Source organism: Nannospalax galili, unplaced genomic scaffold, assembly GCF_000622305.1.
Source record: "Nannospalax galili isolate Female #2095 unplaced genomic scaffold, S.galili_v1.0 scaffold270, whole genome shotgun sequence".
NCBI classification, from domain to species: Eukaryota; Metazoa; Chordata; class Mammalia; order Rodentia; family Spalacidae; genus Nannospalax; species Nannospalax galili.
This window is the reverse complement of record NW_008330152.1, coordinates 3,543,855-3,558,980: the sequence shown is the minus strand read 5'-3', so window position 1 is coordinate 3,558,980 and position 15,126 is coordinate 3,543,855. Positions and strand designations below refer to the sequence as shown.

The 15,126-nt window shown below is 35.2% G+C and overlaps 1 protein-coding gene across 6 annotated transcripts in view; it reads left to right on the top strand.

Moving 5' to 3' along the window:
• Cask (calcium/calmodulin dependent serine protein kinase) overlaps window positions 1-15,126 on the top strand; it is a 430,362-nt gene that overhangs the window by 80,792 nt on the left and 334,444 nt on the right. For all 6 annotated transcript variants that reach the window (XM_008843151.3, XM_008843142.3, XM_029568448.1 and 3 more), the window contains exon 2: window positions 12,150-12,262. In XM_008843151.3, the coding sequence (XP_008841373.1) occupies window positions 12,150-12,262 (113 nt within the window). The remainder of the gene's footprint in view (window positions 1-12,149; window positions 12,263-15,126) is intronic.

Genomic DNA, 15,126 nt, shown 5'->3' with positions numbered 1-15,126 from the left:
TATCACATATCCTCAAGGCTCATTAATTGAAGAGGGGGTGGAAATATTGTAAGAGCCAGAGGTTGGAGAGGACAGGAGCAAAGCAGTGTGTCTTCTGGACATAAGACACATACGAACTCATATCAACTATGGTTGCTTGCACAAGCCCTGCACAAAATCAAGCCAGTTAGCATTCTAGTATGGAGAGGAAAGGGGTTCATGAGCCCCCACCCCTAACTGAGGAGCTGTGAACAGTTGATGGCTACTGAGGGAAGGAGAGTCAGTTTTCTTTAAGGGTGTGATTCCTGTAGGGAGACTATGCTCCAGTGGATGGCCACATACCCAAGAGTATATAGGTAGTACAAATTGAACTTAATAGTTTTTTTTTAAGTGGACATGAAGTTGAAGGGGTAATGAGTTGGAGATGGGTCTGGAAGGATTACAGGTGCTATGATCAAAATACATTGTATTAAATTCTCAAAGAATTACTAAAAGAATTTAAAAAACAAATCAGTGCCTTATTCTTTTCTAGTTTGCCTTTTCCTTACATCATTCACCAGATATTTATTAGGAAACAAGTGTCTGGTACATACTAGATTCTTTTTAGATTTTTACCTTATGTTTGAGTATTTTTAAAGGTGTATAATGAAATATAATCATACCTACCCCCCATTTCTAAATTCTAATTCCTCCCATATTCCCCCAATACTCCCCTCTCTGTTTGGAAGGCCGACTATATATTTAATAATATGTGAAATTGTCTTAGGCCTATTATATCTGTCTGTTCCGCATCTGTGAATTTAACTAATTACAGGTCAAAATTACTTTTAAAATTCATGTGTAAACTTTTTTTCTTGTCATTATTTCTCAAAAAATACTGTATAATGACTATTTACAAAATATTTAAATTTATTGGGTATTATAAACAATCTAGGGATGATTTAAAATATACAGAAGGTTATATGTAGGTTATATGTAGATTTGCCATTTTATATAAGGGACTTGAACATCAGTGGAATTTGGTATCCATGTGGGGTCCTACAGCCAATCCTCTTCAGATACCAATGAATGTGAATATTACATAATAGGTACACATATGTGCTTGTAATACATATATTTGTGTATGTATATATGTGTACAGTTATTCTTGTAATTTGTGATCATTGTGTTCTATAAAGTTACTAAAACACCAAAATAGCTGTTTCGGTGTACTTAAATATTTGGGGGAAATAGAGGATTATGTTCCTTTGAGCCTTTGTCACATTTTTGTCAAGCAGTCAATATGTAACCTTCTTTCATGTGTGGCTCTGTTTAAAGACAATATAATTAATATATATTGTTCATAATCATTAACATTGAACCCATCACCAACAGCTCTATAACTCATGCCCTAATGAATATCATCTAACACATGTTTTCCCCGTGAATCACATTACAGCTTTCTTGTGCTTAGAGACACTAAGCAGCATTCGAGCACTATGTTTGGGGACCATTTTGAGTTGTGAAATCAACAAAAAGCCCAAATGGAAAATAAATGAACTAAATAGACTTGACAAAGATCACTTGTTTACAGTATGACAGCTGGAATAAGAAGATAGAATATCACCTCATTTGACCTGAGCTGGCAGCAAGTAGAGATCAGGAGACTCAAAATTTTGCCACAGTATATGTAACCATAAGGTGCTTCAAGTATTGATTTTAAGATTACAAATAAATTTTAGCAAGTAAGAAAATTCACAGATATGGAATCCATGAATAATAAAGGGTTAACTATGTATGAACTCTGTGTTATGTGTTTTCTGAATATATATGTAAATATTTATTGTTTGCCTTCACTTTGCTTAGGGTTTTCTTTCCTTTTTTAAAACAATTGTTTTTATTCATAATTTTCCTTCATATCCTGTAGTATATTACACAATAAATATAACAAAGCTTCCAGGCCTATAATGTGTGCAAGTTTACCCTATTTATTAAAGGTTTTGTTTGTTTGTAAACCTCTCATAGGGTGAGAACTTACATCGCAAATACAACAAAAATTTGTATATTTCAACTTAAAGTATCACTCTAAATTATTTCAACTTGATATAAAATCATAATTAATATTCCATATTGACTTTATTGTGTTTGAATTGCAACCATTGTTTTTCTTCATTATCTATCATTTGAAATAATTTGTATTATATAGATGTATAAAAATTAAGACCTCTTGGTTAGCAACATCTTATGAACTTACCCCTTCAGACATTAAAATATTTTAAAGCTAAGAAAATAAGTAAATAAATGTATATATGGGGGGTTGTATAATATATGTGTATGTGAAGAATGATGATAAAACTAAAAGTCATGAATCTAATATCCATTAGGAAATATAACATTGCCATTGCCTTCCAAAGTCCCTTCTGTGCTAGCATACAGTCTCCCTCCCCACTTAAACTACCATCTGGGCCTTTGTATTAATTATTCCTTTTGATTTCCTCATAGCTTTACTCCCAATGTGTGTATACCTTAACAGTATATTGCATTGCAGGCACAAATTTAGCTGTGTAAGGAAAAGGCAACATTGGTACCATGCTTTGAGGAGAAGAAAAGTGAAACAGATCTTTCTTATAGTGTGGCTTTAGATGCCCTGCAACTGTTTAGAAGCCCATTCTGAGATGTTATTTGGCATGGTCACAGTAAATCCTAGGTTTTTGAGCTCTTCTAAAGCAGGAAAGATATTGGAATTGTAGGGAGAGCAGGGTAAGTCCAGCAGGAATACAATCAGGGGCATAGGTCATGCCTCATTTCGTGGTACTTCCTCCAACTCTAGGAATTGGTCAAAGCAAAATACTACAGTGAAATAAAATGAGAGTCCTCTGTTGGTCCACACTGCAGAAAAGAGCAGGAACCTCATCAGCCCATAACCAGAAAAAGCAAACAGAAGAATCTGGATCCAGCTTACCTGGCCATTCTGTTTCTGGGCTAAAAAAGGTAGTCACAGGCAGTAAGGATCTTTACTATCTTTCAGCCTGGATTGGTTACCTGCTATATGCTGTCAGCCTGAAATTTCCCTTCTTTGTACTCCTGGGGATTCATCTGTCTTCTATATTGGAGCTCTTATTTGCTGTTGTTAGGTATCTTTTTTATTGGTATTGTTTGGGCAGCACATCCTATAAATTTTCCATAATACATGCATGGTAAGTAATTTATTGAGCTTTCTAGTTTCTGAGAATATTTTTATGATCGTTGATGGTCTGGGTGGATGTAGAATTAAAGGTTGGAGGTCATTTTCCTTTGCAATTATAAAGGCTTTTCTCTATTGTGTTCTTGTTTCCATTGAGAGATCTGAAGCCATTTTGGTTCCTGAGCCACCATATGTGAACTGTGTCATTTTTGCTCTCTGTGAATTCCTACTTCCATTTTTGGAAATGTGAAAATTTTCTTCCCAGTGATTTTAAGTTTCACAGCAGTGTATATGGACATGGCTTAATTATTTTGCTCAGTAGTTGACTAGACCTTTTAAAATGGGAAATGTTATTTCCCTCCATTTTCTTTGTTATTTTTATTTTGCTTTCTGGGAGGTTTTCTCAGCATTATCTGCCAATCTTTCTTTTGAGTTTTAGGTTTCTTCATATGTTTATTTTTCAAGAGCGCTTTTGTTTTCTGAAATTTCTGTTTTTGTTTCATCATTATAAAACCTTACTAAGGAATATTAATGCTAATTTGAAGTGCTTTTGTATAGTCTGTTTCCTCCAAATTACTCTATCTATTGGTATTGGCCCCTGGTTTCTAAATTAGGCTTATCTCCAGAAGTCTTAAGAGCCTTGGTTGTCTGATCATGATTGGAAATAGAACATTGTTTTCAATTGGAGGCAGTATTGTCCCCCAGGGTGACATTTGGCAACATTTGGAGACATTTTGTTTATCAAAGCCTGGGGGGTTTGCTACTACTCTCCAGTGAGTGCAATGCATATTATATTCCTACATAAGAAAAAAATAACCAACTCAAAATGACAGTACTGCTGAAGTGGGGAAACCCCAAGGGAAGTTGGAAACCCTGGGACAGAAGGAGTGAAAGTTAATTGAGAGAGCTGTGAAGATGCCAGTGGAACTTTTCACTGAGTTCTGGGAGGTGATCTAGTTCATGTCTTCATCTTTTTCTGAGTGTGACCCCTTTTCACCCGAGAAATTTTTATGTAACCTTAAGTATATAGATACATAAAAATAGGTATATAAACCAAGCATTTATTGATAATAAATCATAAATTTATTTTAATTCTTTGGTGTACATATAATTTTACTATTTGTTAAGGATGGAAACAAATTTGCATACTAGTTAGGTGGGTGTGCTTATTTATTTTTATATAAAGAATTAAATCCTGGCTGAATATTTGGTTCGGAAAGACTTAGAGCATCTTAAACATTTTTCAGAGTTGATTGATATTTGATTTTATAATTATCAATGCCAAGAATATGGTTTTGCATAAATTCATAATACAGAATGACAGAAGTATGTTTACAACCATTTCAGAAATTATTGGAAATTCTGTCTTAATACGAAGCCAAAATTCATTTAATGATTTCTTATGAAACTCAAGTCAGCAACCCAAACAGCAGTTTTTAAAATCAATTATTCTAATCCAATCCAAAGGTGTACTAGCTTGATACATGCTTAGGAGTCACAGGAGGAAAATATAAAAACCTTTCTTTTCCATAATCTAGCCATTATGCTTCTGTAAGAGCAGCAAACATTTTATGTACATACAATAACAGACTGAAATTCATAACATATCAGTCTCAGATCTGAACTGAGGTGTTTCAGTCAGCACTCATTGGTGCTGGGTGGCATGATGGCAGGTACAATGCAAAATGGGCATGTTGTGTGTTCTGAGCCAAAGTTGCAATAAAATCTTGCAATGAAACACCCATGAGTGCTGCCAGAAATACCTCAGGTTCATTACACAATTGATTGTGAATTAATATTTGGTTGTTGCACATTTAGAAACCTTTTACTGCTCCTAATTTTTGTGACACCCCTTGTGGCCCTATATAGGGTCACATTCATAGTGTAAAAAGCTGGGATATGGTTTAAGCAGTTTGGGGAAGCTCATGTCATCTTCCCACTGAGCTGGTCAGATATTCTGTGAGTCTTTTCATCTGCTGCCTCAGAGTAAGGATCTGACTTTCAACATCTCTTATTAGGAAAAAGGAGTGAGATTGTTAATATTCCATGTGTATGGCCACATACTCCTTTTGCTTTCTGTTTAATATCATTTCCTCAGTGGCCTTCTCTGGTTCTGAGAATGTGTTACTTTCTCTAAAGAATGAACCCTGTTAGGATGAGGAAGGGGCAGTTACCCAAGGTGTGGAGTAGAGCAAAGATCTAACTGCTTCTTTAACAAATTTCATTCAAACTTTGTCATTTTAACTTTACTCTTTCTAGTTCCAAAATTATCTGGTACTACCAGTTCACGTGCTTCCTGATGATTCTGTAATATAATTTGGTTTCAAATAGGCTTCCTTGTTTTCTCTGGGTGAGCATTTCCAATAGTGTTGGATCAATTACAATCACTACACCTACTGTCTTGCCTCCCAAATTTGATTATTACGATTGTCACCTCCCTTGTTTTCTCAGTCCTTTCTTTAAACCCCCTTTAATAGGTTTGAGAAGGGAAATAAGTTGGATGCACTGTGCTCAATCAATCTTCTTATTCTGGAAAACCAACATACTAGCATAATTTGTACCATAATTTAATTCTAGTCTCCTTTTTTTTTTTAAAGATTTTATTTATTATTTTTATTTTATGTGTATGCTTGTACTGCCTGCGGAGGACAGGAGAGGCTGTCGGATCCCCTGGAAGTGGAGTTACGGACAGTTGTTAGCTGCCTTGTGGGGCTGGGATTTGAACCCGGGTCTTCTGCAAGAACAGTCAGTGTTCTTAACCACTGAGCCATCTCTCCAGCCCCTCTAGTCTCCTTTTTATATATTTATTTTTAGTATCAGAATTATCTGTTGCCCACACAAAACCTTCTCATAAATGAAAACTAAAGATGATTCTGTGTCTTCATAGGGCCAATTACGGTCTTTTTAAAACCTTAGCAGAGGTTGTAAAAATGCTCACTTATATTCTGGTTTAATTGATCGCTTACTCAAAAACAGACTTTAATTTTGTCTTTATCTGGTTTTGGTATCAGGGTAATACTGGCTTCATAAAAAGAGTTTGGACACCTTCACTCCTTTTCTATTCTTTGGAATACTTTAAGTAGTATTGATGTTAGTTCTTTGGTGGTCTGGTAGAATTCTGCCGTGAATCCATCTGGTCCTGGTCCTTTTTAAGTTGGGAGACTTTTTATTACTTGCTTCAGTCTTGCTGCTGGTTATAGATCTGTTTAACTTTTTAAATTTCATCTTGGTTTAATTTTGGTAGGTCATATGCATCTACAAATTTTCTATTTCTTTTAGATCTTCCAAGTTAGTAAAATACAGGTTTTTAAGATATGTCCTGGTGATTTTCATCTCTAATTTTATTAGTTTGGATCTCCTCTCTCTTTTGATTAATTTGGCAAATGGTTTGTCCATCTTGTTTATCTTTCAAAGAACCAAGTCTGTGTTTAATTGATTCTTTGTATTTTTCTTATTGTTGGTTGTATTTCATTAATGTCTGCCCTTCTAAATATGTGTGTCTATACCCATAGACAAATGCTACTCTCAGCCTTAAACAGAGAAGTCTCTGCAGTGAATGCAGAGACTAGATTCATAGATACCAAAGATGTTGAGGATGTGTGATAATTGAGGGCTCAGCCTTAAACAAGACATTTATACTACCTCCTTTAAGGCTCGGGGAGCATTATGAAAGAGGAGGGTGAGAAGTATTCAGAGCTGGAAGACAGGATGAAAGCCTATGAAATGCCATCCTTTAGACTTGATAGAATCGTCATTAACTCTTATAACTGAAGTTACCTACATTGGACTGGTATAAGACAGACCTTGTTAACAGTCAGTCATGAAAGGGGGAGGACTTCATGAGGCCATACCCCTTACTGCTCACCTATTGGCTATTGATAGTTTCTAGGAGTTGGGGAATCATTGTCTCCAGTTATGTAGCCAGTGCTAGAACCCACCAGGCAGGTCACTTGGAGAGCTGTGGTTAAAATCAATTGGTCACAAAACAAACAAAAATAGACATGAAAGTGAGAAAGTGATCTGTAGGGAAGAGGGGGAGTACAGATAACAGTAGTAATGAAACGGGAGAGTAGGGGGTGAGAGTGGGGGTGTGAGTATGTGTTAGGTACATGTGTGAAATTGTCAAATAGCAAATTAAATTAATAAAAAACTTTTTAAAGCCTTAGACTTGTATAAGAAGCCATCTGCCTCAAGTAAAACTTTGTGTTATCATTCCAGTCAATATTTGGTATTTGTAAGGAGTTGACTGAAATATGTATATATAGTTTTATTAAATTTTTCTTTATTTTTGAGAATTTCATATATTATACAATGAAATAGCATATCTACTGATTTTTTTTCTTTCAAACTTCCCTATATTCCTGCCAATATGCCTCCCTCGCAGCTTGGATGTCTTTTTTTTCCAATGATTCACTAAATCCAGTTAATGCTGCCTGTGCATGGGTGTGGGATTATGTACTGGAGTATGGACAAACCTACCTGTGGCCACATCCTCAGAAAAGAATAAATCTCCCTCCTCCAGCAATATTTAACCAAATCTGAAATGTCATCGGTTATCATTCCATTTTGATGAATATCCTAATGGATAGAGTGACTTACTTTTCTCCACATCAATATTCAAGAATTGACTATACCATACATTTGAAATTTCAGGGCAAAATTTTCAGGTGTCAAGAAAAGGTACAAACCAAATTGAAATCTAGGTCTCCAGATTTTTTGCTGTTTCCCCAAATTGTCAGCCAATATAGTTTGGCATATATCTTAATGCTCTTTATTGCCCCTCCTATTTTCATAAGAGACCCATCCAAATTATAAATTTTATTCATTTCTCTTGAGTTTCAAGTTGTGCATTAAATCAAAAAACCTTCAGAGGGAGGGATTGGACAGAGGGATTGAGGAGAGAGAGAGAAAGACAGAGAGAGAAAACATACTTTGAGATTTGTTATTGTTTTTGTTTTGTGACTGGCCTGAAAGTCACTATATAGACCAGATTAGCCTCAAACTCATAAAGATCCACTTGTCTTTGCTTCCTAAGTGATTAAAGGCATGTGTCATCATGCCCCACCTCAAAGTATATTTTGATGCTTTTTTTAGAATATTAAATTTGGCTCAGCATACCTTTGTTAGCCTTCTGGATGCCATTGAGGGAAAGTCCTTTAATATGCTTTGCTTATGGCCTGTCCTCAGGTCTTGAGTCCGTAGATATATTCCGTTTCTTTACTTCATAAAATTAGCTTAACGAATTGGCTTTAGGTGATTTTTATTTATAGATTTTTTTAAGTTTATGTTTTATTGTCTCATCAGTCCCCTTTTCTCTCCTTTCTCCCTAGCTAGCTTATTAAATTTTTTAATAAATTTTTAATATTTTTTATTGAATTTTTGTGTATTTCATACACAAAATCATCTTTAAACCCCCTTCCCTTTCGGCACCCTCCTATAGCCCCTCCCCCAGGGAGTTCATACATTCTGTCATTTGTATTAAGGCATATTATGTAAAGTTAATGTCCTGAGATGTCCCTCAGTGCAAGTTCGTCCACCAGGGTTTAGTCAGCCTATCTAGAATCTCTCCCTTCAAGGAGATCAGCGCATTGATTCCAGAATTTCATACAGTGCATTTTGATCACATTCAGACCCTTCCCCTATCTCCACCCCCCCTCCCCACAACCCTCTCCCCAGACTTTATATCATCCATTACTACCTATTATTTTGTTTATTTAATTTTTATTTTGTAAAGGCCTATCAATTCTAATCTGTGCCTCCCAAATGCTCCTGGAAATGGGTGCATGTCCTGGAGTCTGGTCAACCTACCAGGCATCATACCAGTAAGGAAAACTGACTTTCCCGCTCCCAGCATTCATCTGTTGCCAGTAGATTCTCAGCTAGAATCTACTTCCCCATCCATGCTGGGCCCCTGTATGGCTTGAGTTTTCATGAGTCTTGTCCTTACTGTCTTAAGCACTATGGGTTCATATGTGCAAGTACCCTGTGGTGTCCAGACAGCAGTTTCCTTGTATTCATCTGCAACAGGGTTCGTTGGCCTTAATAAAGTAGCAAATGAAAAACCCAATGACAAGAATAGACTCCCTCTCTTGGAATTGTTAACCAGAGAGATCCCATAGATCCTCAAATAATGCTGGCTATTGCCACTACACCCAGTTGCCCACCAGAACTGGGTGGTAAAACCCTATTGCTAAACACACTACATACATGAGCTGTAGAACAGACAAAGAGAGATCACTCTAGTACTGATGTTGAAGCTACATCTCTTTTGACTAGCTTTCATAGTACTAGAAGGTGCATGCATGTTCCTGACAGAGAAGGGTAATAATCAACCTTACCCAGCCATAAACCCTGCAAGCTACAGTGGCAACTAGCTTGGAAAAATATGTTGAGTGATGCAATAGTGGCTCAAATATTATGGGAGTAACCAATCACCTTATTGGATTTAAGGCCTGCTTGACACCAGAGACTCTACTTGATACTGTTATCAGGGCAAGAACCTGTGGCTAGACGAATCACAGGCCATAGGTGAGAGCCTGTGAGTGATAGTAGTAATACGCTACTATCACTCTGCTAAATAGATATAATATTAAACTGATTCACAATGACTTATTATATTCATAGATTAGTACATTCCTCAGCTCTCAACCAGAGAAGGTACTTCTCGCAGCAGATAGTGATTAACACAGAGACCCACAAATAGTCAACATGAAGAAAATAAGACACAATGGAGTGCTCAGTTCTAAATAGGATACTTATATTGCACCTTCTCCTTGGAAAGCTCAGGGATCATTGTGGAGGAGGGAGCAGAAAGATTGTAAGACAGTAGATGAATACAAGGAAACTCCCCAGCTATCTTAATTTTACTCTTTGTAAAAGGTGGCTTATAATTTCTTCCTTATCTTTGTTCAGTCAGAAAAGAGTAAAAAGAAAATGACTGAATTTATCACACACAGTCCTACAAACAGAACTCAGAAAGTTTCCAAAATGATTCAGTGAGTTGAATCACACTATACAAATTCATATAAATCGAGTCCTGAGTGTTCATGTATGGAAAAAAACCAATTATGTTAAGCATTTCCTGAAATTGCTTGGTATTTTCAGGCCAAATAATCAAATCTAAAACATCCAGGTTAAGAATGGAAACATTTTTGGGAATCCTGCCTCACTTCCTACTGTTGTCACAGAGGAAAATCTTTTAATGGTTTTGAGTGATTGCAGAAAAGGTCTTTCTGTAGAGTTCTGAAAAGTACATTATTAACCCTTCTTTCCCTTCCAGATTAGCTTTGTTGTTTGTAGAGCAATTTGAAACTGGGTGTAATTGATGTCCTCATGGTCCTGATGGCATTCATGTTATTTTAAAGAAATGTTTATCTCTAGGTTAGATTAAATTCATTTGCTTGTTCTTTAATCAAAAAAAGAAAGACAAACTTTGAGACAAACAGTATCGCAAGTAAAAAAGTGCCCTATGTAAATAATCATTTTTTTTTCTTGTATGCAGGCTGAGCACACATAGAAGTGTGCCATTTGTACCTATAAAAGCCGTTGAGGGGATGGAGAGAGGGCTCAGAGGTTAAGAGCACTGGCTGTTCTTACAGAGGACCTAGGTTTGGTTCCCAGAACCCACATGGCAGCTAACAACCATACCTAACTCCAGTTTCAGGGGATCCAACACACTCTTCTCAACCCCTTGGGTATTGTACAACCTGGGTACACTTAAATACATGCAGGCAATGCACTCATACACATGAAATAATAAAAATAATAAATAAAATGTTTTTAAAATGCCAATGAAAGAGATATTTTGTCTCTTCTCCCCCCATCGGGAGAAGAAAAATATACACATGTGCATGTATGTTTGTGCATGTAATGGTTTTTATCGTAGTTCAAATGTTATTGCACACAAATCTGTCTTGGGGCTGTCTTGAATGCAGATATTTATTTGGTAACCTAATCTCAAGAAACTGTGTGTGTGTGTGTGTGTGTGTGTGTGTGTGTGTGTCCATCTTCATCTTAAGCCCAGGTATTGGCATTTTAAAAATCTAGCTAATCCAACTATTGAGTCACTAATGTAAGTGGCAGAGGAAAGGAGTAGGTAAACAAATGGCTAGACCAGGGCAGTGGTTTTACTGTTAGGAAGTTCCTTTCTAGCATTTTAAAACAATTATGATTTAAAGTTTGAGGAGGATGGTGATTTCTTTTGGTTTCCAGTGAGACTAGAGAGGTGGGAAACCAGATTATGCAGGGCTGCTTCTTTGTGAACTGCCTGCTCAAGTCTTTTGTCCAAATTTTATTGAAGTGTATTTTCCGTTTTTTTTTTTTTTTTTAGGACTTGCTTTTATAATTTGTTTCTTAATTAGGCGTGTGTATTGAAAGCACTTTCTCTGGAATTTTAAGCAGGACATAAAATCATATTTTCATTTTTAAAACATGAATGAATAAGAAGAGTTTTCAGTAGTTACAGCAAAAGATGGTAGTGTTAACAAGAGTACAAGACATGGAGAGAAGTGGTGACGAGGTATTTGAGATACTCTCAGCAGGATTTGTTAGTAAAGACTAGGTCTGTGGGCGGAACAAGAGGGAGATGCTAACAATGACTTATGTTTCTGGTTCTAACTAGTACCTGTCTAGGTGCTGCCATTTTTATGGCCTTCCCTGTGTTTAAGATGTTGATAATTATATGGGCTACTACAATGATTACTTGCCTTGAATACAGAATACTCTTCATAATTTCAAAAAATTATCCTGAGTTGAAAATTTAATTATTTGGCTTCCATTTTTCTGGTTAACAATATTTTAAAATGATGAATTGCTTTATGAATTAGACATAAATGTTAAAATTACATTGCTGAAATTTTATTGTGAATTATATTCTATCAGGAGACTAAAATAAGATGGCTTGGTGGTAATGTAGTTTGGCTATGGTAAATAACAGAACACAGTAAGATGTTGATCAGAAAGAGGAACTTTAAAATCAATGACTTAAAATTGACTTTTTGTTTTTTAGGGGTCCCTTCAGTGTTGTACGACGATGTATCAACAGAGAAACTGGGCAGCAATTTGCTGTAAAAATTGTTGATGTAGCCAAGTTCACATCAAGTCCAGGGTTAAGTACAGAAGGTAAGAGATGGATTTCAAGTAAGTTATTTGATGTCTGGCTTTATTCCATCTCCAAAATCCATTTATCAACCTAACCTCATCTGGGGGTGGGGAAACGGAGGGTGTGATGTAGTGGGAAGTGGGTGGAGACAGTTAAAACTCCAGTTTAAACAATTACTCAGAAATCTAAAAGATACTATTTGGAATATAAAGTAACTTATAGAGTTATAGTCATCTATGATTTTTGTGAGCTTATATTTTTGACTAGAAAGTGAAATCTGGGCATATGTTTTTAGGGTCTAATTTTAGGCCTATGTTGTGAGGTGTAGGGTGGAAAGGGAAGGGAAATAATTGCAAGGATGCCAATTACTGATTCAGAAACAGCTAGGGCCTCTGTAAGTGTATAATTTACTACTTTTTGGAATATGATCTGGAATAAATAGAAGATTGATATTTCATTTGCATTTGACTTGAGTCACATAGTGTATGTGTAAAAGTTGAAGTGTCAATGCTATTAAAACTTGTTAGACTCAAAATTTGTTTTAATGTATTTATATGTGTATACATGTTTATAAATGCATAGGCATTTAAAGTTAGCTTTTAGTTTTTAAGTATGTACCATGATTCATACTAAAGGTGACAAAACTGATTCTTATTATATTAACTTTCCTAATTAGCCTCTCAAATTTAGACTTTTCCACAACCTAATAAAAGATGTGTCCTTCTTTATTCTTGTAATCCTAAGAGCAATGCAGTTGCGAGTTTAAATTAGAAAATCCAAGGCAGAATATCCTATTCGTGTTTGATCCAGTTATCTTACTTTGGAAAGTAGAATCTCATATACTGTGAGCTCCAACTTAATCTTATTTCTATAGATATCTATTAAGGATCATTACTTTTAAATACTTTTGACTCTAAATTATCAATATAATGTTTGTAGAAGATTCTTAGAAGTTGTTACTCAAAAAGAGTCCCTGGTTTATTTTTAGTGCTTTAATCTTCAAAAGCTTATGGCAAAATTTATTAGATTCATAGTTTATTATTTCTGTGTCTATAATTGGCTATTATCTGCCTTTAGATATTATTTTATAAGCTTAGAAAAATGTAAAATTTCCCTTTAATTTGACTTTACAATTTATTTTTTCCCCTTGAACTTCTTTTACGATTGGTTGTGTTGTTCAGCTTTTGTTTTGTCTTGTAGTGCTAGGGATCAAACCCAGGGCCTCGGGCATGCTAAGCAAGCACTATTTCCTTTAACTTTTAACTACTTTTGAGTTTGATACACTATATACCTCAATAGTCTATTAAAAGAAATCTTCCTGCATTCTGAGATAATTTTATATAAACCTGATTATTGAGCAAGTAGATGTTTTAAACTTTTTAAAAACATGTTCTGATACTGTTTATAAACTTAGTAAGGCTGATTTAAAAATCACAAATGTTAAATCAGTTATCCATTTACCTATGTTAAATTAGAGCAACAAAAGTGAAATTCTCTTAAGCAGTGTTAAAAGATAAATACATGTTCATAGCTATTTCTTAGCCCCAAATCATTGATACCAAAGATTTTATTTGTCTTATTATTAAATACTTAATTCTCTATCTTTCTAAACTAAAGACAATTTTTAGAGAGATAATTGTTTTCTCATTTGTCTGAGGTGGTTTCTTAACAAATTTCTTTAGCCAGATTTCTGGATCTCCAGACTTATAATATGAAAATGAATCTCTATTTGTTGTCATTTAGTCAGAGGTTCAAAACACCAAACTTAAAAAAGGGAGGAGGACTTGACATGTAATTTATATCCCTGGGTTTAAGTTCTGTCTTTCTTTAATATGACATACATACACAAACCTATCACTGAAGTTGTAACTTACACCTTCATTGCTTTGGCAATATGTCTTCAAGAGCTATCCTAAAAACAAGAACAGGCCATTCAATTGATCCTTTATATTCTTAAGTGTCTTTGAACCAGATGGAATCTTATACTCTTTTTATGTTGATCCTATCCATCTATAGATTTTATTTTTTTGATATTTATTATTTTATGTGTGTGAGCGTATTGCCTGCATATATGTAAGTGCACCTGTATTCATGCAATGCCCATAGAAGTCAGAAGAGGGAGTTGGAGCCTCTGGAACTGGAGTTACAGACAGTTGTTGGCTGTTATGTGGGTGCTGGGATTCGGACCTGGGTCTTCTGCAAGAACAGCCACTCTTAACCACTGAGCCATCTCTCCAGCCCCACCTATAGATTTTAAATGACACACAGTTGAATTCTTCATATTACTCATATTATCTGGTTTTGGTCAAAGTTCAATGGTTTTCTAGTAAAAATATACCATTGACTCTTTATAATTGTGGTACCCTGCTTTAATTATCCCCTCAGCACAATGACTTATAAGTTAACCAAGAAACAGAATCAAAATTTTATCTCCAAATCCTCTACTTCTTTTTTTGCAATACAATTCCCATATCTTCTATTGTTCTTATCACTTTAGCTTTCTTACTTCATTCTTACTTTGGAACATTTTGTTATAAGATGTATATGTAATAAATATTATTATATAAAACCTCTTTGAACATTGGTTCATGACTTCCCCCTACAACTTCTTTCATCCCTTTTCTAGTTACTACAGGCAAAACGTCTGATTCCTTCTGCTTTTCTATTCCGTTTACAAATTGTTAGGGTCCAAAATGGCCTGATCCATGGAAAAGTATAAAAGATATACTGTATTAATAAGAATCAAATTTTGAAGTAAAATTTAGCACAATAAAATGAATCCATAAGTTAAAATAAGAATATCTAAAAATATCTATGATCTCCATTACGTTCTCTTCTAATTAAGCCAATTTTTAAGCAACAGATAATTTAAAAATCTATGTTA